The sequence below is a fragment of the Capra hircus genome, chromosome 6 (genome assembly GCF_001704415.2).
Source record: "Capra hircus breed San Clemente chromosome 6, ASM170441v1, whole genome shotgun sequence".
Taxonomy (NCBI): domain Eukaryota; kingdom Metazoa; phylum Chordata; class Mammalia; order Artiodactyla; family Bovidae; genus Capra; species Capra hircus.
The window spans coordinates 56,124,967-56,152,311 of NC_030813.1; the positions used below are offsets into that span (position 1 = coordinate 56,124,967).

Sequence of the window (27,345 nt, forward strand, 5' to 3'; positions counted from 1 at the left end):
GGACTATATAGAAAGCCGAGCACCAAAGAATTGATGCTTTTGTACTGTGGTGTTGGAGAAGACTCTTTAAAGTCCCTTGAACTGCAAGGAGATCCAACTAGTCCATCCTAAAGGAAATCAGTCCTGAATATTCAATGGAAGGACTGATGCTAAAGCTGAAACTCCAGTACTTTGGCCACCTGATGTGAGGAACTGACTCATTGGTAATGACCCTGATGCTGGGAAAGATTGAAGGCAAAAGGGGACAATGGAGGATGAGATGGTTGGATGGTATCACCGATTCAATGGACATGATTCTGAGTAAATTCCAGGAGTTGGTGAGGGACAGGGAGGCCTGGTGTGCTGCAGTCCATGGGGTCGCAAAGAGTTGGACACGACTTAGCGACTGAACTGAACTATGTACCATGATATCTGCTAAGTGTTTTACAGGCAGAATCTTACCAAGTCCTCCAATTAATGCTATTATATAAATACTGTAATCTTCCCTCACTAGAAAGGTAAGAAAATAGAGACTCAGATGGGAGTATATCCGTTGTCTCCTGTCAAGAAGGTAGGAAGATGAGTAGCAGATGTCAGAGCTCAGGCTGTTCTATAGAACCTATAGAACATCCTAACCACAACCAGAAGAACAAAGGGTGGTCTCCAAATGACTAAAACATGGGATTCCCAGAGGATATTGGCAGGGAGGGTCACACTTGTCATGATTTGATTTGGACATATAAGATAGAAAAAACAATGGAAAATTCAAGATACGCAGACTAATGCAAACAGTTATAATTTTCAACAGTATTCTTTACATTCCATATTTGGGACTCACCCGAATTATAATACTGCAGTCAGGTTCCTTTCTTTCTACATATACTTCAATTAACAAATCTCCAGCCTGGGAAACCTAAAAAGGGCAGATGCGAAGACAGCAAATGTAAGTATATTGCAAGGACACACACAATACTTAAGATGGTTCAAAAGTCCTAGTCATATTTCTAAAAATTTTATAATAATGAAATGGGATCAATCTCCCTGTTAACAACATAAGGATACCCATTTTCTGGATACAGTTAAGGATGAGGTATCTACACAAATGATATAATCAGCAAACACAATCACATACCATTTTTCTTGTCTTTTATTCAAAAGTATAGTGCCCTCACATACCCTTAACTGGCTACAGCAGAAAGAGATGGTAAGGCCAAAAATTGAAATTTGAAGATAAATTAGGTCAGCGCTGTATTAAAATTACAAATAGAATATGTATATTTAGCAATAAAAATTAAAAGTGAAGTGACAGAATATAAGAAGATAATAAAATTTTTCTTTTAATTACCTTTAGCCAAACATCAAGTGCTAGGTTATTTGGGTCACTATTATACCTAAGAAGACACACTAAGTGAAGGAAACACAAGGCAGGCAATACAAAGCATGAAATGTCACTACGTAGATTGACAGAATCATGTGAAGAAGATTAACAGAGACCCAAACAAATCTAAGAAAAATATTTTGAGTTGCTTTTTTCAGAAATTCCCTTAAGTTATGTAATCACTCAGAAGTCACATCCATCACTCATTTTTAGAAAAAGATCATAATGGAGAAACGACCATTTCAAAGTTAAATGTGCCTCAGAATAAAACCTGCTGAGTAAATTTATGGGGCAAACATTAAAAATGTACTCTGAAGAGCTGTTCATAGTTATTCTGACACTACAGGCTTAGCAAAGCTTATTTCCAATTTTTCCTCCTTATGTTTAGAGCTACATAAAAATGCTACGGAAGAAAAGATACAGTTGACATTTTTACTTTCCCCTGTGTTTGTATAAACAACTCTCCGGGAAGGACATATTTTAAAAATTAAAAAAGCAAACACAAAGAATTCATAGAGTGTAGCCAAAAACAAGAATAGCTCAGAAAATCAAACAGGGATAAGACTTAGAGTCTGTCAGAAAACTACTTCAGACAAGTTTTGAATGGACTGGAGAAAAACTCCAGCAAAACAACAGATTTTTTCCAAACTGTTCTACTTTTCTTCCGAATTGCTTTATTTTATAGACAATTCTTTTCTTATTTTAGCAATACTTACTTCTACTTAATTAGAAAGTGTTCAAGACTCATTTCTTTATTGCAGTATGAATACAAATGATAAAACTGCAGAATGGCACTCATACTTTATCCAATAACCATATAGATAGCGCTGCCAAAGACTACCCTTAGGCTCACACAATCCTTTGCTTCATATCTGAAACTCTCTCCAAAAAGCAAGAATCCAAGAGAACCAACTGCTAATGAGCCACATTTTTTTTTAGCATTACTGCTAACTCATCTGGAGGCTGCATTAATTACTTTGGGTCAAAATGGAAGAAACACTTTCTTACGGAATTAATGTCACAGTAGTGGGCTTCCCTGGTGGCTCAGATGGTAAAGACTCTGCCTGCAGTGTGGGAGACCTGGGTTCGATCCCTGGGTCGGGAAGAATCCCTGGAGGAGGGAATGACTACCCACTTCAGTATGCTTGCCTGGAGAATTCCATGGCCAGTGGAGCCTGACGGGCTACAGTCCATGGGTTCACAAAGAGTCAGACATGACTGAGTGACTAATACTTTCACTTTTCACTGGTACTAGGGGATCTACACATTTGAACGAAAGCCTTTCCTCATCTCTCTCATATGGAATGATAGCTCTGACAATTTCTCTAAAGTAGTTGTGTGTATTTCAGGAATGAAGTACACTTAGTGTTTGATTAATAAGAAAGCATTCACCTCATACTCTAAGTGTACCTACAAAGAGAATTTATTTGACCCATTTGTCTTATCTACACTGGTACCCTGAATCCACTATAATTGCTAGCTATTAGAAGACAAAGCCAGCCTCAAAAAAGTCCATGAATATTCATCAAACAAGGAAAGGTACCCTGGAAAAGCAGTAGTGCAACCTGAACACACAAATCCAATATGATGCAACCGAGGAGAGTAAGGAAGATCTAGAAAAGTAAACTTAAGAAATAAATTAACATGTTATGAAGTGCACAATAGAAACAGTCCCAACAGTGCAATCATCCAAGAGCATGCAAAGCAAAAGCATATAAGAAATAACTTATAATTTCAAAAGCATAATAGAAAGAATCATTAGGGAGTCTGAATTTTCTGTTTATTTTAGTATTTATTTTGACTTTAAATGCTTCCTTTGAAATCCACTGGTATTTTCAATAGTGCTTCATAAATGAAAACTGATTTCAAAAAAGACACTGTGATAAGACGGGAACTAACTTTTCCATCTATGTTTTGAAAACATTACATTAGCATACTTTGGCATTTTGTATGTGTCATGCTACAGAATTTCAAAACTGTTTTATCTAGGTTTTTTTCCCCATTAGTTTTACTTTGCTTCAAATAGGAATTTGAAAATAAACACAACAAATGTTTACTTACAATGAAAGTTTTTTGTTTTGTTGTTTTTGTTTTTTTTTAATTTTTTCAAATTGGAGATCTAACTATTACTACTCACTTGAGTGTCTTTCCACTTGGTAATAAAGCTATTCTCTATGTCCATTTGTTTGACTTGGTCTTCTTTAACCTGTTTAAAATATAATTTGGGACATTCTAATAAAATACAAGGTGTGATGGTACTCATCCTCACATAACTTTCTTCAGGAATTTAAAGACTGACATGTTAAAAATAAATGAGAATGGCCATCTTCATCAGCAGGGGCCCACACAGCTAGGGCAGATATAAAGTCAACAAGACAGAGGCTCATAAAGTTCAGAATATCTTATGATGATGCCACTTTAGGCTACATATTCCATCAGTGGCATCCCCTTTGCTGAGGTGCATTAAGAAGCAAAGTGGCTGATGAAGGGTTCAATAGAGTTTATGTACACTGAGAGTAAAGACTTCTTTTATCAGAAATGTTCATCAAGGGCTTATGAAGTTTCCACCCTTTGGTTAAAGTTGGACTTAACAAAACTATGTAGATAAACATTTTTACTACTATAACAGTACAAAAAGAGAAAATCAAGAAAGCATGCAAAGCCACACATTGTTTTTCAGTCTTTCATTTCCCAGCATCAGAACTATTGTGAAGACATTGCTATTGATCAAAAACAGTAGACACATAAAGGAAGAGATAAAAAGGAGATCAAGAAGCAAAGAGAATTCAACAACTGTTCATCCCTACATAAATTAAGATATGAACTTTGTTATTTTATTAAAATGTACTTTCTTTTCCTTTTTTAAGCAATCTTGTGATGAGTTATTGTAAGAACGTATGAACTACAAAAGTTAACCTATGACATTAACCTATTTGATCATCTGGTAAAGACACAATTCTGGAAAACAAAGGGTCTTGTACAAGAGTACTTAACAGAATGCCCGGAAAGGTTTAATGACAACATTGAGATGGCAGAAACATTCAAGCAGTGGAAATGGACCTTTGACCCAGGTCCCCTACATCTCCCCACCATATTCAAATCCTAGGCTTATTTCTTCTGTTTTTACTCCTTTGAAATAAAAAAAAATTATCCCTATTCTAAGAGTTTTCTGATGAAACATGAAAATATGAACTTCATAAAACAGCAAACTGAAAAGTCAAATAATTAGAATAGAGATGACTTAATAAAAACCACAAAATATTACTTCAGAATTTTTTTTCCAATTCATGCACAACTAAACCAAAACTCTAAAATGCTTTCAACTGCAAAATTTATCAGCCTTATGTAATTTACTGAATTTGTGAATTTCATACTTTCACACCTCTAAGTAGACATACTTAATGCATACACATACTGAGAAAAAAAAACATAAAAACACTATAAATAGAAGTATTCTGTGCAACAGACACCAGATGGTAAAAAAGCTTTAAAAGCAGCCAAATTTAAATGAATGGCTATAGCTTAAAATGCTAGTTATAGCTGAAAAGTGAAGGATCATGTACCTATCCTTTATTTTCAAATATTCCTAAAGACATGAATAAAGACATCCTAAAATACATATTTTTGTTTGCAAACAATAACATCAAAACTATTTTAACAAGGGCAGGACATAAAATATTTACCTCAAAAATTTCAACATAATTATTAATTAAGTCTTCGATTACATTCACTTCTTCACTAGTTTGTCCCTTAGTTTGAAACAAACAGGAGGAAAAAACCAAGGCCAAATTGTGGGCACTCATGTGATTGATTTCTGAGCATTTCTGAACCCTGTTAGAGAAAAGCAGTACTTGTTACAACACATTTCTATGTGAAAGTTTCATAAAATGTATGTCTTCATGTTCATTTATCCTCTTTTATTTTTTAAACACAAACATAGTGAAAGTCACTGATATTAAAGGTGGAGTGGTGATTTAAAGAAAAATACATAGTTCTTTTTTCCAAGTATCCTTCAGGTTTAAGAACATTAGAAAAGACTACTGTCAAAGATATTACTACAAGTTACAAAGCATTACTTGCTCACCGCTTTAGAAGAAGGACCCCCCTTCCCCAATATCCAGACAATTCTACAGATGGGACAACCTGTAGCTAAGGCATAAAGGTGTGCTTGCAGAAAGGTGTCAAATGACTTATAGGATGGAAGCATAAATAAAAGAGAGACGGGGCAGTAGGTAAGCAGGAAATAAGGCAAGAATGACAAATTGGGAGGCATAAAGTAAAGAGTTCCAAATTCAAAGTTCAGGGCAACTGTTGAATTTCTCAGCACATCCTTATCAGGCGAGAAAATGGTTGAAAGTGTTTGAATGGTTATTCAAAATAAGACACCTCTCAGAAAGCAATCTCTTTTACAATGAACAGACATGAAGAGAGTCAATTCTCCCAATCAGTAGGCTACAACACCAGTTTTACAAAGAACTTTCAAGTACTCCCGAATGTTTTATAAGTTCAAAGTAATTAAGAAAACAACCATAGCCATCACTCCAATAAAAGGAAATTTACAATGATAAAAATGCAGAACTCTAACTGATGCCCATGGAAATATCAGTTAATTCTATCACTGACTATAGACTTAACAGCTGCTCAATTGCCTGTCTACTTTTGTGAATTTCTAAAATACATGCTAAAAAAGGGAGATCAACTCTATCTAAGGAATAAAGCAAGACTAGGTAGGTACACCTAACTATAAAGGGCAAAGATTCTAGTAGGTACAAGGAAAATAAGGAAATATGACAGCAATATATACGATAGTGTAAGAAACAATGAAATACCAAATTGCATAGGGGAGACAGAGCAAGCTTGATCACCATGTATGATTGACAAGATGCAAAAGGCATTGCAAGTTAATAGAGAAGGATGCCATAATTGTGGGCATCCCTCGCAAAGCCACTCCGTACTTTTTAAAATCACACTAGATATAAATATTTGGAAATTTTACCTGCAAGTCTGCCTCTGTTACTATTAGAATCTAAGCACCCCACAGCCAGAGACTGTGTTAATCATACTGTGGTGGTGGCAGTTTAGTCGTAAGTTGTGTCCAACTTTGTGACCCCGTGGACTGTAGCCTGCCAGGCTCCTCTGTCATGGGTTTCCCTAGGTGAGGATACTGGAGTGGGTTGAGGAGTGTGTTGCCATTTCCTCCTCCAGGGGATCTTCCCGACCTGGGGATCGAACATGTCTCTCCTGCTTGGCAGATGGATTCTTTACCACTGAGCTACTAGGAAAGCCCCTAATCACACTGCAGTGTGTAACATAAATATATATAGTGAAGGGAATTAAGTCAATATTAGTCATGGAGGAAGTGATCTGTTATCTAGGGCATGGATAGAAGTAAATGCTAAATCAATCTGACTTTATCCACAGTGACCTCTCAAACTTTGATGACACTATCAAACATTCTCATCTCCTGAGCATTCTCATCTCCTGAGCATTCTCCTCTAGCACTTATCACCTCCTCAGTTTCTGTAACTGCCTGAATTACTGGCATAAATATGTCCACTATGTATTTTCCTTTTATTTCCCTGCTCCCACACTAGTATCTGCAAGCGTCCCATATTCAGCCAGTTTACTCTCTTTCCACTCAGGGTTTCTCATCAGAAGTACACAGAAACTGTGTCTTAAGTAGGTTTCTTTGCCTCTGTTCTAACCTCTTCCCAATCAATCCCAGGACATGGGTTATCATCCTAAAACAGATTGGATCAGTCACTCCTTATCACAAAAAGGAATGCAATCCAAATGTTTTTGCACAATGAACAGAGCCTTTCACAGCCTGATGCCAGCCAGCTACAAAGCATCTCATCTTCTAGCACACATGTTTCCTGAAAATATCCCTCACTCACGTCTTATACTTAATTTTTTGTCATGCCCAGTTCATTAATCCTTTTAGATCTGAAGCATTACCTGGATCTCAACACACAATGATGTATCACTCAATCCTTCCTCTTTAATTTCATGCTGTATGATAAAATTCTCTGTTTTAAAATCTGTGCTGGCAGTGTTGTTTTCCTAAAATGTATAAAATGCCCTGCAGCATCCCTCTAAGCCCCCATCCCCACTGTGATGTCTCGGGGTTCCTTGGTGCTATTTGGAAACTGCAGTCTTAAGACTATTTTTGTTATTCATGTACTATTAGCAATCATTTCTGTTCACATGGACTCTTAATGGGCACTGTATATAGTAGGAGCGAAAATAAAGATTAGTTAAACAAAGGATATGAAGTAGCTCATTATCTGAAATTCAAGTATGAATTAAGAAGTTTAAGAATTATATGCAACTCAATGTTTAAAATATTAACTGATAATTGTAGCAGGTGGTGACATATTGAAATTTGTGAAGAAAGAAAAATCTGTCCCAGTGTCTCTGAGGCATAGAGATAGGACCTTATAGTATATCAACTATATTTGTATGACACAATAAGAAAATCAGATGCATAGTAATGGAGTTTACATGCATGAGAAGTAGTGATTGGAAAAGAAAGATAAAGACAAAAGACAAATTGTGAAGATTTAGGAATCTAAACTTCAACTAAGGTTATTTTTAGTAGAATTCAGCTTTACAGAAATTTATTCAAGGAAATATTGCATCCATGCAGGAAGCTGCCAACAATATATTCCTTAAGCAGCACTTACACTGATTTAAGTTTCTGTAATGATTCTTGCTCATAGTAAAATAAACAAACCTTAAGTTTGTTGACTTAAAATGTTATTCCCAAACACCCTGATTTTTCAGATGTCATTTCTCAAGCTACCATTTTATCCTTCCTATCCTCCCAAATGCAGGGGACTACATGCCCTGACATAGAAAATGGGTTTGACTTTTGAAATTTCCCTTATCTAATCAATAGTCTGATATCAAAATGTTTTAAAATTCTTGTTTAAGTACTGGATGTATTTGAGGAGGTGATATATGATTATTTCTAATCCATTTAAGAAATTCTCCAGGGCTATTTATTGGAAATGTATCCTAATTGCATTAAGAGAGACCAAACTGATTGTTTATGGGAATTCCATTTTGAAACCATTCTTAAGATATGGTGAAAGATTTACATTCACAAATAGAAGGTTAACCACAGTACTCTAAATTAAAAAAAAATAATAACTTACTGAGTGTTATATTTGAAATATCTAGAAAAGTTCATGAATCCACCCACCTGTAAAGGTGTTCAATTATAGCTGCCAACGTTGCTCGGTTCACCCCAGGAAGAGTACGTATAAATGCTCCATACTTTTTAATTCTTTCCTTGTCATCTTGGGTATCTAACGGTTAAACACACACACGTGAAACTTTAGGTCTAACTAATCATCTATATTACAAATTTGCCTTTTATCAGTATTTTAAAACAATATTCACAACTGTATTTCACTGCCACAATCAAGTTTCAAAACAGAAAACACTCAAACTTCTCTAATTCTGGAAAAGTATTTGATATTTGCATAAACATTCCACAGCTATATGTCACAGCTCTTCTATTTTGTGATTAAAAATAAAGCACTTTTAAAACTCAGGTCTGTATTTTATCTTCAATGCTACATTTACTGAACTTCGAATAAAAGGACTGTTTTCAAGTAGTAACAAATTAGCCTACAAATTGAAGAGATGAGCCAAAAGTATTTTAACTATCGCTATGGAAAGATCTCACTATTTATTAGAAAATGACATGTCTGACCATTTTTCCCTGTTAGCATCATAAAAATCTTCCCTAAACTTTGAACCATCCCAGAACTATGAACTGTACATTAACCCCACAGATCCATGCAAAAGGCCTTTCACTAGCCCTGGACACTTCAGTTCTTTGGAGAAGGTTGGGGGCGGTGGGCAGTGGAACAAGTCATAAGGTCCTGGTACCAGTGATACAGACTGAGAGGAAGACAGATAGATCCTCTGCTTTTGTCACGGTTAGAACTTATTCATGAATAGGAGGACAAGAAGGAACTACTCTCCTCCACTCTCCTAACCCTAAGAAGTCAAATACTTAAAAGCAACTGCACAGGAGCCTCCAGAGTTCTAGAGTCTGGAGGTTGTGCAGTGGTGGTCTGGTCTAACCTATTCTTTCACAGGGGAAATAGAGACCTCTCTTCAAATAAATAGCTTGTGCTGACTCTGTAACTCAAGGGGATTGCACTTATATATTCCCTCTCCATTCCCAACTACCTTTGGAAACAAGGCTTTTTCATTTTCTGCTTAGCCCTACACATTCTAGTCACAGAAAGCCAGAGGCACATTAATGATTCTTTGAAAGTACACAGTCACTTGTAAAGGACATTCGGATCCCTGCGGAGGTAAGAAATTCTGTGACACATTTTTGAAGTATGCTCCTATTTAAAACAGGAACTGATAGCTCCTTTGTACTGATTTCACCTGCACACTAGATCTATAAAAGTAAACATGGTCATATTGACTTAACTATGCTGATGGATGACTGTCTAAAAGCAAGAGCGGAAGACACCCCAGTAACATTCAAAGACTGTACTAGAAGTGAATTAAGAATTAGCTATCATTCTTGGTATAACCCAAATCTTTCCCCTCATGTCTTCCAGTTTCTAACTGTAGAGGTAATTGTATTTAGTCAATTAAATGTAATTAATACTACACTACTATGCTTATAATAAGCACATGCTAGGATAGCCTGTTTTCACAAATCTTATAAGAATAAAATAGATGATCTTTTCAAAATGAAGTTTGAGTAACTGAAAAGGAAACTGAAGATAGATTTTAGGTCATATAGAAAATACAACTATTCAACCAGTCACAGCCTTCAGACAATTTAATGAGCATTCTTAGAAGAAGAGGTCGTGTATATCATATAAACAGGTACTATGCCACCAACTGTAGGACATTCCTTGCCTTGGGCGCGCAGGACCCAAGAGAGCTATCCAGTGAGGTCATCCAGTGAGTTATGGTTACTTTTGTCAGATCCAACAAAGGGTACTTTCTGACAGGGCAGGGGCAGCTACAACAGATCTGAAAGCAAAGAACTTTCAACACTAGTAGTCGAAGGCTTCTCAAAGTAATTTCTCAGGGATTCACATCCAAATGGAAGGTGAACACACTCCTCTCTGACACATGCTATTTCTCAACTACCATCTCCTGTAGTTTAGCAATGAAGACCTCTTTGTCATTAAATTTGACAACTTCAGCAAAAGCATATTTGTCATAGATTTCTGATGACTGATTTTACAATAAAGGCAAATTTTAAGTCTTTATAAAATAGAGGACTATAAATAATTATATGGTTATGAATTACAATAAAACCTTAAAACAAAAATGAGGGTAGCAGGGCAATTGTGCTTAAAAAGATGTATTATCTAATTCTATATTCCAAAAAATTATACAATCAACTCTTCTTGTGATTAGAATTAAAACTATTGATTTGAAAAACACAGGAAACAAGGAAAAGACTTCCGAATTAAGTAGTTACATTGTGGAAAGTTTTATTTTAATAACAATACTACTCTCTTCTTGCTGAGACAAAAAGGATCAATCTTGGGATTATTTTTCAACTACAGATGTTTTGTGGCATTTCAAAATTAATCCCTTCAAATATCATATTTATCTTTTAAATTAAGCAAATACTTTTCACAGAAGAAACTATTTCTCAATAGAAAAACATCATATAGTCAATTCAAAGGTCATTTTCCAAAAAAATTCTCAAACTAGGTCAAATGTACAAGAGAGAAATATATTAGTAAATTATGGTATAATTCAATGATACATTTTAAAAATTGGGGAAAAATGAAGATTCAAAATCATCACTTTGAAATCACTGATATATGGGGAATATTTTAGTTTATTAATAAAAGTTATATATAAATCATAGGTGTGGGACAAAGATTATGAAATAATGCAAAAAATGAAAATAGCTCTATTAGAAATCTGGGATTAAAGGCAAAGTTTATATTTAAAAATATGCATTATCATGTTTCTAAAAAAGGAGTTATTTTGAATTAATAGAGGTAAATATAGGTTTTACTGAAATCAGTTTGACCCATTATCTGATTTAATAGGGCTTCCCAGGTGGCGCTAGTAGTAAAGAACCCACGGGCCAATGCAGGAGACGTAACAGATATGGGTTTGATCCCTGGGTCAGGAAGATCTCCTGGAGGAGGGCACAGCACCCCACTCCAGTATTCTTGCCTAGAGAATCCCAAGGACAGAGGAGCCTGGTGGGCTACAGTCCATAGGGTCACAAAAAGTCTGACACAACTGAATTGATTTAACACACACGCAGCTGATTTAATAAACTGTTTTTCTAAGATCATTTCTTAAATAAGTTCTCTTAGAGTGTAGCAAAGATATTTTACTTCATTAGACAGAATGTGAAAAAAAAATGGAGTAAAAAGGTCTTTTGTCATGTAACTCTAAAGAGGCAGAATGAATGAAAAAGGAAAGTCAAAGAGCTATATGTTAAAACCATGTTGCAATGTTGTAATAAACCTTTCATTTTAATTTTAATGAGAAATTAATAGCCTACACGGACTTGACTATTAACATTTCCAAAGTTAAGGCAAAGTAAGCACTAAGAAATCTACCAAAAACTAAATATTATCATAAAAGACTTTAGCAATTACCACCATAAATTTCTTTCAAGGCACATATAACAGCTATTTTACAATTTCTGTTCTAAGCCATTATGTATACTGTTCCTTTCAATTAAATGGTCAGATTATCAGAGGTGATTTTTAAAATCTACTACCAAATGAGAAGGCAAGCCTTTATTCTGTAATTTACATATTACCTAAGGCAGAGATCCAATACGGGTAGAGCTCCTTAGTGAGAAGTGCATCATCAATGTCGGAGAGAAAACTCTTCAATACACCTGTCACATCTTCAAGTTGATGTTTTCCAGCCCTCAATTTAAAGCTTCTTGCATCCTTTTTGAAACTCTCCAGGAGTTCACTTACATGTAATGGATCACCATTCTTTTGATAGATATTTTTGTGTCCTAAACCTTTGTTAAAAAAAAAAAAAGATTATATGAAAAAAATCTCAGGTCAAAATCCATTTTACTATCTCAAAAAAGAACTAATTTCTGTGCTTGGATGATGTACAAGACAAAATCATCATCTAAGAGTTTATATAAACATGCATGAGAATAAAAAAGCCCCCCCCTTGCAAATTTTATATTGTAAAATGCAAACCTGATGAACAAACTATTCCATCCTCAGCTTTTAGTAGGCCCTAGGCCAGTCCTTCCTCCAGTTCATAGCATCTTTCTCAAGTGTTCTTTGACTACAAGTGCCCTTTGCTTAGTCTCTCAGAGTACAGATTTGCCCCCCAAAAAAGATGTCCTTTTCATTATAGGGGACTGGAATGCAAAAGTAGGAAGTCAAGAAACACCTGGAGTAACAGGCAAATTTGGCCTTGGAATGCAGAATGAAGCAGGGCAAAGGCTAATAGAGATTTGCCAAGAGAACACACTGGTCATAGCAAACACCCTCTTCCAACAACACAAGAGGAGACTCTACACATGGACATCACCAGATGGTCAACAACAAAATCAGATTGATTATATTCTTTGCAGCCAAAGATGGAGAAGCTCTATACAGTCAGCAAAAACAAGAGAGGGAGCAGACTATGGCTCAGATCATGAACTCCTTATTGCCAAATTCAGACTTAAATTGCAGAAAGTAGGGAAAACCACTAGACCATTCAGGTATGACCTAAATCAAATCCCTCATGATTATACAGTGGAAGTGAGAAATAGATTTAAGGGACTTGATCTGATAGAGTGCCTGATGAACTATGAATGGAGATTCGTGACATTGTACAGGAGACAGGGATCAAGACCATCCCCATGGAAAAGAAACGCAAAAGAGCAAAATGGCTGTCTGGGGAGGCCTTACAAATAGCTGTGAAAAGAAGAGAAGTGAAAAGCAAAGGAGAAAAGGAAAGATATAAGCTTCTGAATGCAGAGTTCCAAAGAATAGCAAGAAGAGATAAGAAAGCCTTCCTCAGTGATCAATGCAAAGAAATAGAGGAAAAAAACAAAATGGAAAAGATCTCTTCAAGAAAATTAGAGATACCAAGGGAACATTTCATGCAAAGATGGGCTGAATAAAGGACAGAAATGGCATATACCTAACAGAAGCAGAAGATATTGAGAAGAGGTGCCAAGAATACAAAGAAGAACTACACAAAAAAGATTCTCATGACCCAGATAATCACGATGGTGTGGTCACCCACCTAGAACCAGACATCCTGGAATGTGAAGTCAAGTGGGCCTTAGAAAGCATCACTATGAACAAAGCTAGTGGAGGTGATGGAATTCCAGTTGAGTTATTTCAAATCCTGAAAGATGATGCTGTCAAAGTGTTGTACTCAATATGCCAGCAAATTTGGAAAACTCAGCAGTGGCCACAGGACTGGAAAAGGTCAGTTTCATTCCAATCCCAAATAAAAGCAATGCCAAAGAATGCTCAAACTACCGCACAATTGTAGTCATCTCACACGCTAGCCAAGTAATGCTCAAAATTCTCCAAGCCAGGCTTCAGCAATACGTGAACCGTGAACTTCCAGATGTTCAAGCTGGTTTTAGAAAGGCAGAGGAACCAGACCAACCTAGATAGCATATTCAAAAGCAGAGACATGACTTTGCCAACAAAGGTCTGCCTAGTCAAGGCTATGGTTTTTCCAGTAGTCATGTATGGATGTGAGAGTTGGACTGAGAAGAAAGCTAGAGCTGAAGAACTGATGCTTTTGAACTGTGGTGTTGGAGAAGACCCTTGAGAGTCCCTTGGACTGCAAGAAGATCCAACCAGTCCATTCTAAAGGAGATCAGTCCTGGGTGTTCTTTGGAAGGAATAATGCTAAAGCTGAAACTCCAGTACTTTGGCCACCTCATGTGAAGAGTTGACTCATTGGAAAAGACTCTGATGCTGGGAGGGATTGGGGGCAGGAGGAGAAGTGGATGACAGAGGATGAGATGGCTGGATGGCATCACTGACTCGATGGACATGAGTTTGAGAAACTCTGGGAGTTGGTGATGGACAGGGAGGCCTGGTGTACCGCAATTCATGGGCTCGAAAAGAGTCGGACACAACTGAGCGACTGAACTGACTGAACTCACTGACAAAAGTAAAGATTCTCTAGTATAAATTTCCTGGAGTCTCTACATTCATATGTGCATATTTAATTTTGTCTGTTCCACACCTTCTTCTAGATGGAAGAGCTGGGTCATAACTTTCTAGAATTACATATTGATCAAGTTTCCCACATAAAATAAGAGTAGCAGTGGTTAACTGAAGGAAGAGAAATGGTTGTGGTGATGATGATGATATGCAAACAAATATTTTTTAGTCCTTTTTTGCCCCCTCCCTTCAGGCCTCTTGTTTTTCTTTCTTCCAAAACTAATCTGAGTTTTCTATATTTATTCTTTCTACCATCTTCCATCCCTGTTGATCCTTTAACCACTTACTCTTGCTTCGGGCCTAATTTCCACTCTGTTGGGACCATCTTCCTCAAGCATATGCTTTCTAGATGCTTTTCAATTTTTATGTAATAGGATCCCCTTGCAGTGTCTAATACTCCAGTGAATCCTGGTTAAAATTCTGTTAATCTCAAGGCTTTCATGATGTTATGATCGCATCTCTTTTGGCCCCTTCCTCTATGACTCCTCTTCTAGTCTTCTATTTATTCTGCTATTCAGTATTTACTGATGATTCCAGGAAACCATCCTCAATTCTCTTCTCTGTTCCCCTACAAAATTTTCTAGATGAATCCATCCATTTTCATCACTTCAACTAAGACATGTATATTTCTACTCAGCTTTTAATTTTGAAAATTTCAAATGCACATGTGCATTATATATCTAAATCTATATCTATATCTATATATATATTCTATATATTATATTCTATATAAAATCTACATATAAATCTAAATATAAGCAGGGCTTCCCAAATACAAGCCACATAGACTATACTTATACATGTGAACAAATTAATTTTCCTGCCCCATCCACTACTTCACCTCCCAATCCCAACATGCCTTTTATCTTGTTCCTATACCTCAATATGTGGCACTGCCTTCTCCCCAGTCATTTATAAGCTAGAACTTCTCTTTCTCACATATCACATCAAAAGAATCAATAAAAATTTCAAAAAAACTGTCACATATATTTTTCATCATGACTTCTCTCACAAAACTGTCCCCTTGCTCGCTCCATCACCTGCACTATTATAATTTCAAGCACCCAATTCCTCATTGTTATTGCACCTCTCTGTCCCTATTTCCACTGACCCTTCCAGTCTGTCTTGAAAATGATAATAGAATGATCTGAGATACAAGCCTGCTGGTGTTACCAAAATGCTTAAAAATATGGATATATAGCCCCCTATCACTGACTAGAGGGCAAGTTTTGGGGAAGATTAAAGGCAGGAAAAGGGGACAACAAAGGACGAGATGGTTGGATGGCACCTCCAACTCAATGGACATGAGTTTGAGAAAGCTCCAGGAGACGGTGAAGGACAGGGAAGCCTGGCATGCTGCAATCCATGGGATCACAAAGAGTCAGACATGACTGAGCAACTGAACAACAACAGAAGGCAAGTCTAGGGATTTTATTATGATACATAAGACCCTGAGCTTCCCAGGTGGTGTTAGTGGTAAAGAACTGGCCTGCCAATGCAGGAGACATAAGCGATATGGGTTTAATCCATGGATTGGGATGATCCCCGGAGGAGAGCATAGCAACCCACTCCACTATCCTTGCCTGGAGAATCCCACTGACTGAGGAGCCTGGTGAGCTATTGTCCATAGGGTCACAAAGAGTTGGAAACAACTGAAATGACTTAGCATGCACACATACATAGAAGACCCTATATGAGTGTTCTAATCAGTTCTCCAGCTTCTTTTATTTTCCGCTCTTCTCACAATAAGTTCTGACCACATGTAGCTACTCAAAGTTCCCTGACTAGACAGCTTCCTTCATGACTCCACACCTGGCACACACAGTTTCTTCTGCCTGGAATCCCTACTCCTTCCCTCTCCTAACAAGCTCCCATTCTCTCTTAAAACACATGGCAGGTTCCATGCTTCAGCCATGAAACCCTCCATGACCACTTCTACACTAAGTGAATTTCAGCTCTAGGCCATGGACACCTGGACCACCCCCTGAACCCCACTGCCACAGCATTTTATACACTTGAAATATAAATGCCCACTTATTCTGATCCACAATCTTTAAATTCCTAGAAGGCAAAGATCATGTCTTATTTTCTGTATACAGTAGTTACACAGTATCTCAAAGAACTGTTGATAGTTAGTAAATGACCACAAAAGAAGAATAAGCAAGTTCTACCAAAAAATTGATTAAGTTTCTGGGCTATCATGTTCCTAGTTGAGTGAATTTCTAACAACTGGTACAGGTAACTCGATGTGAATCTGAACACAATTTTGTTTACAAAAATTAAGTATATCCCCCCAAGACCTAACTGCTGTAACTCATTAAAAAAATTAAAACTCTAAGAATTATACTGTGAATTTTGTTAGGTTCAGATTTTGACACCATGAGCACAAAAATTCAGCTTTTAGATTTTATACCAAAGATTAGGAAATCCGAAATAATTATGATCATATAGGCCCTGAGTAATCACCTGCATCCTATAATCACTGGGTGTTTTCTAAGTTCATATCAAATCTTCCCTTCTATCCATGCTGGTAATATTGAGGTGTTCACATGTTTTGCTCAAAAAAACAAAAAGCTGGGAAAAACATTAAGAGTCTTTTATTGGCTTTATTACTTTAAATGGAAGCTAATGTACCTTATGCTAGAGCTACAAGGTAATTATAATATATGAAATTTAGTTGAAAACAATCTAATGCTTAATGATTTTAAATGCAAATAAACACCACAAAGAAACTTCTGATTTCCCTAGAGAAACATAAATTGGATACACTGGGAGCAAGTCAAGCTATTTTAATCATCTGTCAACTTAAGAAAGACCTTATACCATTATGAAACTAACATGATGTAAAAATTCCCAATGAGGTTATGATCTTGCTACAACATAAGATGTGTGTAATTTATTTATACCTGCACAATGCAAGTGCACCAATACACAATTACTAATAAATGAGGATGATAACCTTCCTCCCCTATTTTCAAACAAACAGATGATGACAGTTGATAAGAAAAATATAACCATACTATCAAGGAAATTCACAGAATAATCCCACATAATGTGATTACATACATATTTGTAACATGTATATAATTCAAACACAAATTAATATTCAGACCTGAATATTAATCATAATTTTACTTGGATAACACATGAAATGAGTGAAATACTTAAAATGGCACTCTCTCTAGGAGAAAACAGATTAATATACTCATATTCTAGACTTAATTTTTCCTTATTTTTTTTCATAGCATTTGTTATTTCGGGCATTGTGTTCATATCATTTCACTGTTAGTTCTCACACTGGAAGGCAAAATTTACGGTTCTTTCACTCTTTACTACCACTGCTCAATTTCCAGTACTAAGCTCAGCAGCTGACATACTATAGACAATAAATAAGCAAAAAAAAACTCATAAAACAATGTTTTTCTACAGCTCTCTCACTGATTACACTTTCTTTTCAAATTAAAAATACCCAAAGATACATCTAAGACTAGGAGAACAATGAAAAGTTAACACAACTTCCAAAATATAAGATAAACCATTTTACTTTTTTTCTGCATGTACAATCTAAATCAATGCCTTTTATAGACGGATTGAAAGAGAGAACATATTTTTATATTAAAAATATAGTTAAACAATTTATTTATCTTTTAGCATATTAAGGCAACATGTAACTGAAGAAATTTTAAGAATGAGTAGTAATTTGAAAATAAGTAAAAATAATAAAGACATACTTCATTTACTTTTTAGGCATGTATAAAATACTGCCACCACATGTTAAAATGAGGCCTGATTCAAGTTGGTTTTAACCTGCAACTATTCATAAATATGTTGTTACGATTAAGTCAAACCAGCACAATTAATGACCATGTTTCTTAATATAAACATGTGACCAAAAACATGTTAAAGGGAATAAATACACAGACACTTTGCATGCAGGCCTACAAAAACTAAAGTCTTTTAGACATTGTCCCATCATTTACTATTTTTAAAACACAGTCACGACTGTATTCCCTAAGACTTTACTGTAAAGTTATAACCTCTGAAAAGTACAACCTTTAATCATTTTTTAAATATACATTTTACAATATAGATTCTTCTAATATGCCATTTAAAATTTTTATGCATGTAAAGGAAGAAGGAATTTGTAAGGGCATGTGATATAATTTAAGTGAACTTTACTGTGAGAAGGAATGGCATTTAGGCTGAAGAGGGACTACACTTTTAATTTTCATTGATGTACTTAAGATACAAAGGACTCTGATTCAGTCCAATGGAGGTATTATTTCAAAACTGTAAGAATGCTACTATGAGTTCTTGGGGTTGAATAAAAACTCTGATACTTACCATACTGTGTAACAAATGCTATACAGCTGTTCACGATAATGGGAACGTCATTTCTGCCGAGCTGCTGGTCTTGTAATGCATTCCCATCTGTACCCGCTGCTTTTTCAATTGCAGTACGCCAGACTGTGAAATCCAACTTGGTATGCCCATGGATGTATAATGTTCTGTAAAGTTTGAAAAGTATTTCAAATGATAATTTTTTTTTAAGCCTTACTTCTACAGAGAATATCCTTAAATCCATATAAATGTGATCTGATCTCATCCATCAGAAGAAAACCCCTCTGTCTACCACCAGCTTCCACTCACTTGATCCCTCTTTTGCTTTGGAGTCATACGTCTCTCTCCATAGAGGCCAGAAAATTCCCTGAACTTGTGGCCTTAATGTCCTTGCCTCTTTTTCATTTCCTCTTTCATTCTGTTTCTGAATAACTGAACTGAAACCCTTCCGGCCAGCATCACTTGTAACTTCTCATGGATATCTGGGGGTGTATTTTTTAAGATTTTAGAAGTGTTTGATAACTTTAGGACTGTTCTTCCTTTTAAAGGTTAAAAAGAGAGAGAGAGAGAGAGGGAGGGAAAACCACCACCCAATTCAGCTTTGGTAGAACAGTTCTTCCTGGCTTTTCCCCCTATCTTTCTGGTCCCTCAGTTCTTTCCCAAACTCACTTTCTCTTTCTAAAAATGAACTTGTAACTTCAGTGCACTCACATGAACTCCAAAGACTCTCCAAGGGACATGTCATTCAGGCCAGTGGTTTCCATTCCCCATATATATATAAGCTAGTAAGTCTCACATCCCTATCTCTGGTTGAGAATTTACTCACAAATCAGATCTCCACATGATTGAAAAGCAAGAGCATAAAGAAGTTAAGAGAATGGAAATCAATTCATGCACTCAAGTTTTAGCACTGTACTCACTTCCTTTATGACTTTGGACAAGTTATCAACCTTCTTTGGTTGTCAGTTTTATCAAAGGCAAAAATGAGGATAATAATAGCACCCACTTTAGCACTCAGTAAACGTGGTATTAGTAACTAATAAACCATAATGCTAATTAATGTTAATTCCACAAGCATCTCAAATCTTTATCCCTTCTTATGTGGAGTTGGAGAAGACTCTTGAGAGTGCTTGGATTGCGAGGGGATCCAACCAGTCCGTCTCAAAAGAGATCAGTCCTGGGTGTTCATTGGAATGACTGATGTTGAAGCTGAAACTCTGTATTTTGGCTACCTCATGTGAAGAGTCGACTCATTTGAAAACACCGTGGTGCTGGGAAAGATTGAGGGCAGGAGGAGAAGGAGACGACAGAGGATAAGATGGTTGGATGGCATCACCGACTCAATAGACATGGGTTTGGGTGGACTCCGAGTTAGTGATAGACAGGGAGGCCTGGCGTGCTGCGGTTCATGTAGTCACACAACAGGACACAGCTGAGTGACTGAACTGATACTGATACCAAACTGGTACTATAGTCTCCACTTATCCCACCAGGAATTTAGGATTCATTACTGTAGACTGATCCCCTCAATCGCCACCCCACTCCTGACATACGAACTCAGTTACAGAATTCTGTCACATCCAGTTCCCTGACATACTTGCTTTGCCTCCTCTTTATTTGAACACTGCCCTCCTTCAGGGCTTTCTATTGCTCCTTAAAGTCACTTAAGTCCCTCCAAACAAAATTCCTTTCCCAATCCTCCACCTTCTCAAGACTCACAGAATGATCTTTTTAAAATACAAAGCTAATGACATCACTTCCTGATAACTGTCCTTCCATGGCAGTTCTGGAGGTTTCAAGATTAAAAGGTCTTCAACATCTGTCCTGTATTATCCACTCCAACTGTGCCATTCCCAGGAGGAAGGGAGAAAGGAAGGGAAGAAGAAGGAAATTAACATGTTCTTCTCTTTGCAGGAAGTACTTCCTGCTCTCTGACTGGTTAGTCCAGCTCCTCCCCCATTGGTATATTCTAGGTAACCTTTTGTGACCCTCGATTCCTATCTGCCTCCATCCAATGCTTCTGGTGAAACAGGCATTCTTCTTTAATCCTAAAAAATCACTCCACCCTCCATCACATTAACTGTTGTGTCTGTGTGAATTTTTTAGCCACTTCACCACAAACTTAATACAAGCAAACAAAGAAAGCATTTCAGTTTATCAATAGCCTTTAGCATAGTGCCAGATATTTCAGTTCAGTTCAGTCTCAGTTGTGTCCAACTCTTTGCAACCCCATGAATTGCAGCATGACAGGCCTCCCTGTCTATCACCAACTCCTGGAATTTACTCAAACTCATGTCCATTGAGTTGATGATGCCATCTAGCCATCTCATCCTCCGTCGTCCCCTTCTCCTGCCCCCAGTCTCTCCAAGCATCAAGGTCTTTTCCAATGAGTCAACTCTTGAGTAGCCAAAGTATTAAGAGTTTCAGCTTTAGTATCAGTCCTTCCAATGAACAGCCAGGACTGATCTCCTTTAGAACGGACTGGTTGGGTCTCCTTGCAGTCCAAGGGAATCTCAAGAGTCTTCTCCAACACCACAGTTCAAAAGCATCAATTTTTTGGCACTCAGCCTTCTTCACAGTCCAACTCTCACATCCATACATGACCACAGGAAAAACCTTAGCCTTGACTAGATGGACCTTTGCTGGCAAAGTAATGTCTCTGCTTTTGAATATGCTATCTAGGCTGGTCATATTTTTCTTCCAACGAGTAAGCGTCTTTTAATGTCATGGCTGCAATCACCAACTGCAGTGATTTTGGAGCCCCCCAAAATAAAGTCTGACACTGTTTCCACTGTTTCCCCATCTATTTGCCATGAAGTGATGGGACCAGATGCCATGATCTTCATTTTCTGAATGTTGAGCTTTAAGCCAACTTTTTCACTCTCCACTTTCACTTTCATCAAGAGGCTTTTTTAGTTCCTCTTCACTTTCTGCCATAAGGGTGGTGTCATCTGCATTTCTGAGGTTATTGATATTTCTCCCAGCAATCTTGATTCCAGCTTGTGCTTCTTCCAGCCCAGCGTTTCTCATGATGTACTCTGCATATAAGTTAAATAAGCAGGGTGACAATATATAGCCTTGAAGTACTCCTTTTCCTATTTGGAACCAGTCTGTTGTTTCATGTCCAGCTCTAACTGTTGCTTCCTGACCTGCGTACAGATTTCTCAAGAGGCAGGTATTTAGTGGATGCATCATTTAATAGATGCACTGTTTTAAAGTTTTATCACTAGAAAAAACTTTGATTTGAAACAATCATTGATGCATGTAAGTATAATTATACTAAAGTAAGAGGAAATGGCAACCCATTTCAGTATTCTTGCCTAGATAATCCCACGGACAGAGGAGCCTGGTGGGCTGCTGTTCATAGGGTTGCACAAGGCTGGACATGACTGAAGCAACTTAGCACGCATGCATACCAACGTCCAACTATTTAATTTTGATTTCAAACTACGAAATGGCTACTTTGGATTCAATCTGAAGAGAAAGGAATCAACTGCATCAACAATCGGTCATTATGGTTTTTCTTTTGAGGGGACTGAGAGAGGTAATCTTTTACATTCCTGGTAATTCATTGGCCCTAATTTAAGGAGAAAACAACATTCCCTCTTTCTTTCCTTTGGTTTCTTTTCTGGAAATGCTCCTCTATGAAGATAAAGCTACTAGCACCCCACTCCACTCACCTTAACACCTTCTGAACCTGCCATAACTACATCTTCACTGACACTGATGCCCATAATCTTCATCTCTTGCTTCCTAACATCTTTATTTATTGCTTTTATTTTCCACACCCATCACAGCAGCTCAGATCTCAAGGTTTTGTCATTTCCTTTTTGAAGAATTCTGACACCTGCTTTAATACTGACATGCTTTTTGCCTTTTCACTGATCTCATGTCATGTTTAAGTCAAAAGCATTCTACTGCTGGGTTTATTTGTTTAAATGAAATTATCTAACTTGGTAATTTCCCTGAGAAATCAAGCTCCTACATTATGTAGACTTAATCAAAATTACAGCTTGTTAAAGTTAGGAGTTTAAAAAATATATTTTAACTCTTCTTGAGTCTCAGTTTTTTTATCTGATGATTAAGCTCTGAATAGGCGACAAAATCTTTGAAAAGGTGTGCTTATAAACAACGACCAATATTTGAGCAAGCAGTTAAAGAAACCCCAAAGGCAAGGGCCTGCCTACAATAGCAGTATAATTCTGCCATTAACTGTAAATGTTTCAAACTTCAAATTTTCTTTCTAGTCAGAAGACATGTTGTGATGACAAGTTTAACTGTCTGCTTGTGAACTAGTGAAGGGTAGAACAGTAATGACAAGTTAACTCCCAAGTCCACTTGTCAAAGGCTAAATCCTAAGATACATCATCTTGTGCACTAGATGTCTGACATTTAACAGCATCAGTTCAACATTCCTTTCTGATATTACCTAAACTCTGCACATTGAATAAAGCATCAAAAGATATTTTCAACACAAATGCTGGCCAACTTTATTATTTCAAATGTTACTGAAAAATGGTTTATCATTCCTATTTCAAAGAAATAGGAATTTACATCTTGAAAATCCGAAAAGTTATTCTGAAGAACTCTAATTATAGAGAAATACATTTTACTAACTGTTCATTCCCAAACCTAAATTTTAAAGCCATATTTTTAAAAAATCCATATATCCTATAATGCATCAAGATAGTTCAATAAGACATAGAAACCAAGTCCCAAAACTAATAAAACAATTTTCTTAAAGCTGTAATATAATAACCACAAAATACAGACTATCATTATTTGAGCCTAGTCTACTGACAAGACCCAAGACAAATGAATGACAGGATCTATAAATTTAGCTGTACAAAAAATGAAATCATCTTTATAAAGAACATTTTAAACACAATTAAAAAGCAAACAACATGTTTCAAAAACATAACTAAAAAATAGTATCTTAGGCATCTATAAAAAATAAAAACACTGAGTCTTGTAGTATATGTTAGCATTTGTTGGTCAAAAAATACTTTATTTTGCTTTCATTTCTGTAAGATATTTTTTCTGGATAGAGTATTTTAAGCTAATAGTTTCTGGTTTGGTTATTTTTCCCCCCCAACACATTAAAAGATTTTACTATATTATCTCCTGGATTGCACTGTTTCTGCCAATACATTCTCATCTTTGTCCCCTATTTTTAATGTTTCCCCCACCCCCACCCCGCCAGTACTTTTAATTTTCCTCACATTGGTTTTCAAGAATTTGATTATGATATGTCTTGATGTGGTTTGTCTTTATCATGAATGTTATGTTGATCTTAATATATGTACATTTATAGTTTTTACGAAATTCAGAAATCTTTGGCCATATTTCTTCAAATATTATACATATATATATTACTCCATCTTTCTCTTCTCTCACTTTACAATTCTAACTATGTTTACGTAAGAATGCTTAATATTGTCCCACAGGTCATTGAGGCTCTGCTAATTTTATTCAGCCTTTTCTCTCTGAGCTAAAGTTTTGATAATTTCTGTTGTCATGACTTCAAGTTTATTGACTTTGTTTTTTTTTAAACATAGTCTACTCTTGGACTTAGCTGATCTAGTGAGATTTTCTTTTCAGATAGTGCATTCTTCAGCCTTAGAAGTTCCATTTGGTTTCTTCTTTAGACCCATTTTTCTATGTTTATGTTTTCCTTTACATCTTTTAATATATTTAGTAATAATTCAAAATTACTGTGTATATTCTTTGCTAATTCCACTATCCTTCTCATTTCTAGGTCTGTTCTTATCATCTAATTTCCAGCTTTTTCATATCACCAGTATTTTCAGTCTATGCTAGACATCATGAGTATTAAGTTCAGTGTCAGGGTTGTGCTATCTTCCTATAAAGGGTATTGATGTTTGTTTTGGCCCCTTTTGCTTATTTGACCCTGGGTAACTAAACTACTTGTGGAGAGGTCTGTTTTTAAGCTTAGCAAGGCATAAATGGAGCAGCCTTTACCTGTGGGCTGGTTTAGCCTTAATATTCTGGGATTACCTCCTGCTGTCTTTACAAATGCTCTGTGTGTTTAATGAAGTCTGTCTAACCTGGCTAGATAAAATTTGAACACACTCAAATAGTGTCTACACTCTGGGAATTGTTCAACTCATAGCACACCCTGAGAGTATTTTTGCCTGAAGTTTTGACCTGCAAATATGCAAGTTCATACTGAGCGAAGATGGAAGGGAATTCTATGAAGATTTCTGAAGCTCGTGCTCTGTACATTTTTCCCTCTGCTCTGAACTCTATCTTGCAAAGTTTAGCTACTGTGGATTCTCCAAACTTCAAGCTCTACCTCCAACATAGCAAAACCGTCATATGCTGCTTGGATCCCCCCATTCCCTGTGCCAAGTACTGACAGGAAGCCAAGGTGATCTTAGGCCTTAAGTCACTTGTTTCCCTTCTCTCCATGGTCACTATCCTGGGAAGCCCATTGTTCCAAAGTCTGAAAATAATTTGTTTGGTCCAGGTTTCTAGTAGTTTAAAGTGGGAGGGCATATTCCATGCCAGATATTTCTTCATGGGCAGAAATGGAAGTCCAGCACATTTTTTTAAGTCATCACATCCATAAATCACCCTCATTTTCATTTATAGAAAAACAGTATTTCTTTCCTCAGCAGATAAGGAACTGCTGCATAGAGATGAAATTTCAGCCAGAAACAGGCAAACAATTATTAAATCTGTAGATGCAGAGACTATATCGCAAGAATAATGGAGAAAGAAATATTAGCTTAAATAATTTGTTTCTTCTGAAGCCAACAGTTCAGTAAGAAGTGTCAAGGCACACTATTCCCTGAGAAGGCAAGCCTCCAGGTTTTCAATTTCATCTCTACACACCATTAGGCAATTACCTATAGGAATGTGAGAAATAGCCCTGTTTCAAGTCTGCGGGAAAAAAAAAAAAAGGCTTCTGTACCCTCATAAAGAACCTGCAATCCTTTCCAAAACAAGACAAGTTATTATTTACATTTAATTGATAAAACTAATATGATATCAATCTATCTCTCCAGGCCCACTGTCCCATGCTTCCTCCTCAAGAATTGAAGGTTAAGGCCAACCTGAAGTGAAGTTTTACCCCAACCCATCCTATTTCTCTGAAACTATTGTTTCTACCTCTTGGAATATCTTTGTGTTTCAACCCCTCATTTTTTTCCTCTTCTAATCCTACTTAGGATTCCAGAGCCAGTTATAATATACTTAAAAAATAAATATGATTATCTTGATCCCATTATCTAGAAGAGATCTTTTCATTCTGTATTTTTTCACCCCATAGTGCATTTATATGTTCACAGGTTTCTATCTAGTATACAGTAAGTGTCCTGAACTGAGGAATGAAATACATTTTTTGAAGGAAATAATAAATACTTCAAAATCCATCTTTTGTTAAATAGTCACACATTTCCTTTATCATAATTCTCTTTAACAACAACAACAAAAAATCATCTTATACTGTAAGTTTGAATAGTTCCTTTTTTTGCAAAACCAGTGGCGGTGGTGAGAGAAGAGTCTATCTCGTTTGCCTTGGCAACATTCAGATTAAACCATCTCTACAAATTAAATGATCAGAAAGTTACAAAAGCAGTCAAGCTGATATTGTGGGCAATCGGCTACTGTTTAATTTGCAATTACATGCACAATTTAGAAACCACTTTAAGATAATTCACCCTAGACAGTACTGCTAACATATCAGCTGCTATAAAACACAATTCAAGTACAGGGAAAAAGAAAAAATCACATGTAATAAATTGATATGAAATAAGGATCTTCAACTTAAGAGTGTTCATCTCCCAAATTAAGAAAAGTAGGCTGTCCCATAATTCCAAAACATAGTGATAAAATGTTTATTCCCCAGTGTCAGCTCCTTTATGTCTGAAATTTGCAGTTAAAACTGAATTCAGTCAGGCTTGGGATCCATCAAGTGAATCATACTTTACTATAGGCCAATAAATCAATCTTAAAGAAATTAAAATCAAACAACAAAATTAAAAAAAAAACAACCATACTAGGCTGTTCTGTTTCTGATAACACAGCTGAGTTATTCATACTGTGCTTATTACAACTAACAGCCTTTCAGTAAAAGCTTAATAATAGGTATCTTTGACAAATGAGCATGAAGCTACAGAATGTGAGATAGAGAACACAGTAACTTATTTATCAGAAAGAAATACACAGAGAATGTGGGCCAAGTGCAGAAATAGTGTTCAAATTTTATGAAAAGGATGTTGTAATCCATTGAACACTTCAGTCACAGTGGATATATAACCTACTATCCAAACAAGTGCCTTCTGACCTCACTGGGGTACAGGACATTCACTGACTAACAATGGATATTCAAAAACATGATTTCTTTTCTTTTTTCCACACACAGAAACCCTAAGACCTGAAAGAAAAGCACAAAATCTAAGTTCCAATAACAGCATCAAACATCACGGTAGAAAGCCT

General features: G+C 36.4%; 1 protein-coding gene across 5 annotated transcripts in view; it reads right to left on the reverse strand.

Annotated features, from left to right (window-relative positions):
* The window catches only part of ARAP2 (ArfGAP with RhoGAP domain, ankyrin repeat and PH domain 2), a 245,788-nt gene that overhangs the window by 61,992 nt on the left and 156,451 nt on the right, over positions 1-27,345 (reverse strand). For 4 of the 5 annotated variants that reach the window (XM_018049360.1, XM_013964575.2, XM_013964576.2 and 1 more), the window contains 6 exons: positions 18,886-19,049; positions 12,150-12,362; positions 8,565-8,670; positions 5,041-5,188; positions 3,495-3,563; positions 818-892 (listed from right to left, as the gene is read on the reverse strand). In XM_018049360.1, the coding sequence (XP_017904849.1) occupies positions 818-892; positions 3,495-3,563; positions 5,041-5,188; positions 8,565-8,670; positions 12,150-12,362; positions 18,886-19,049 (775 nt within the window). The remainder of the gene's footprint in view (positions 1-817; positions 893-3,494; positions 3,564-5,040; positions 5,189-8,564; positions 8,671-12,149; positions 12,363-18,885; positions 19,050-27,345) is intronic. The other variant, XM_013964577.2, reaches the window with a different exon arrangement.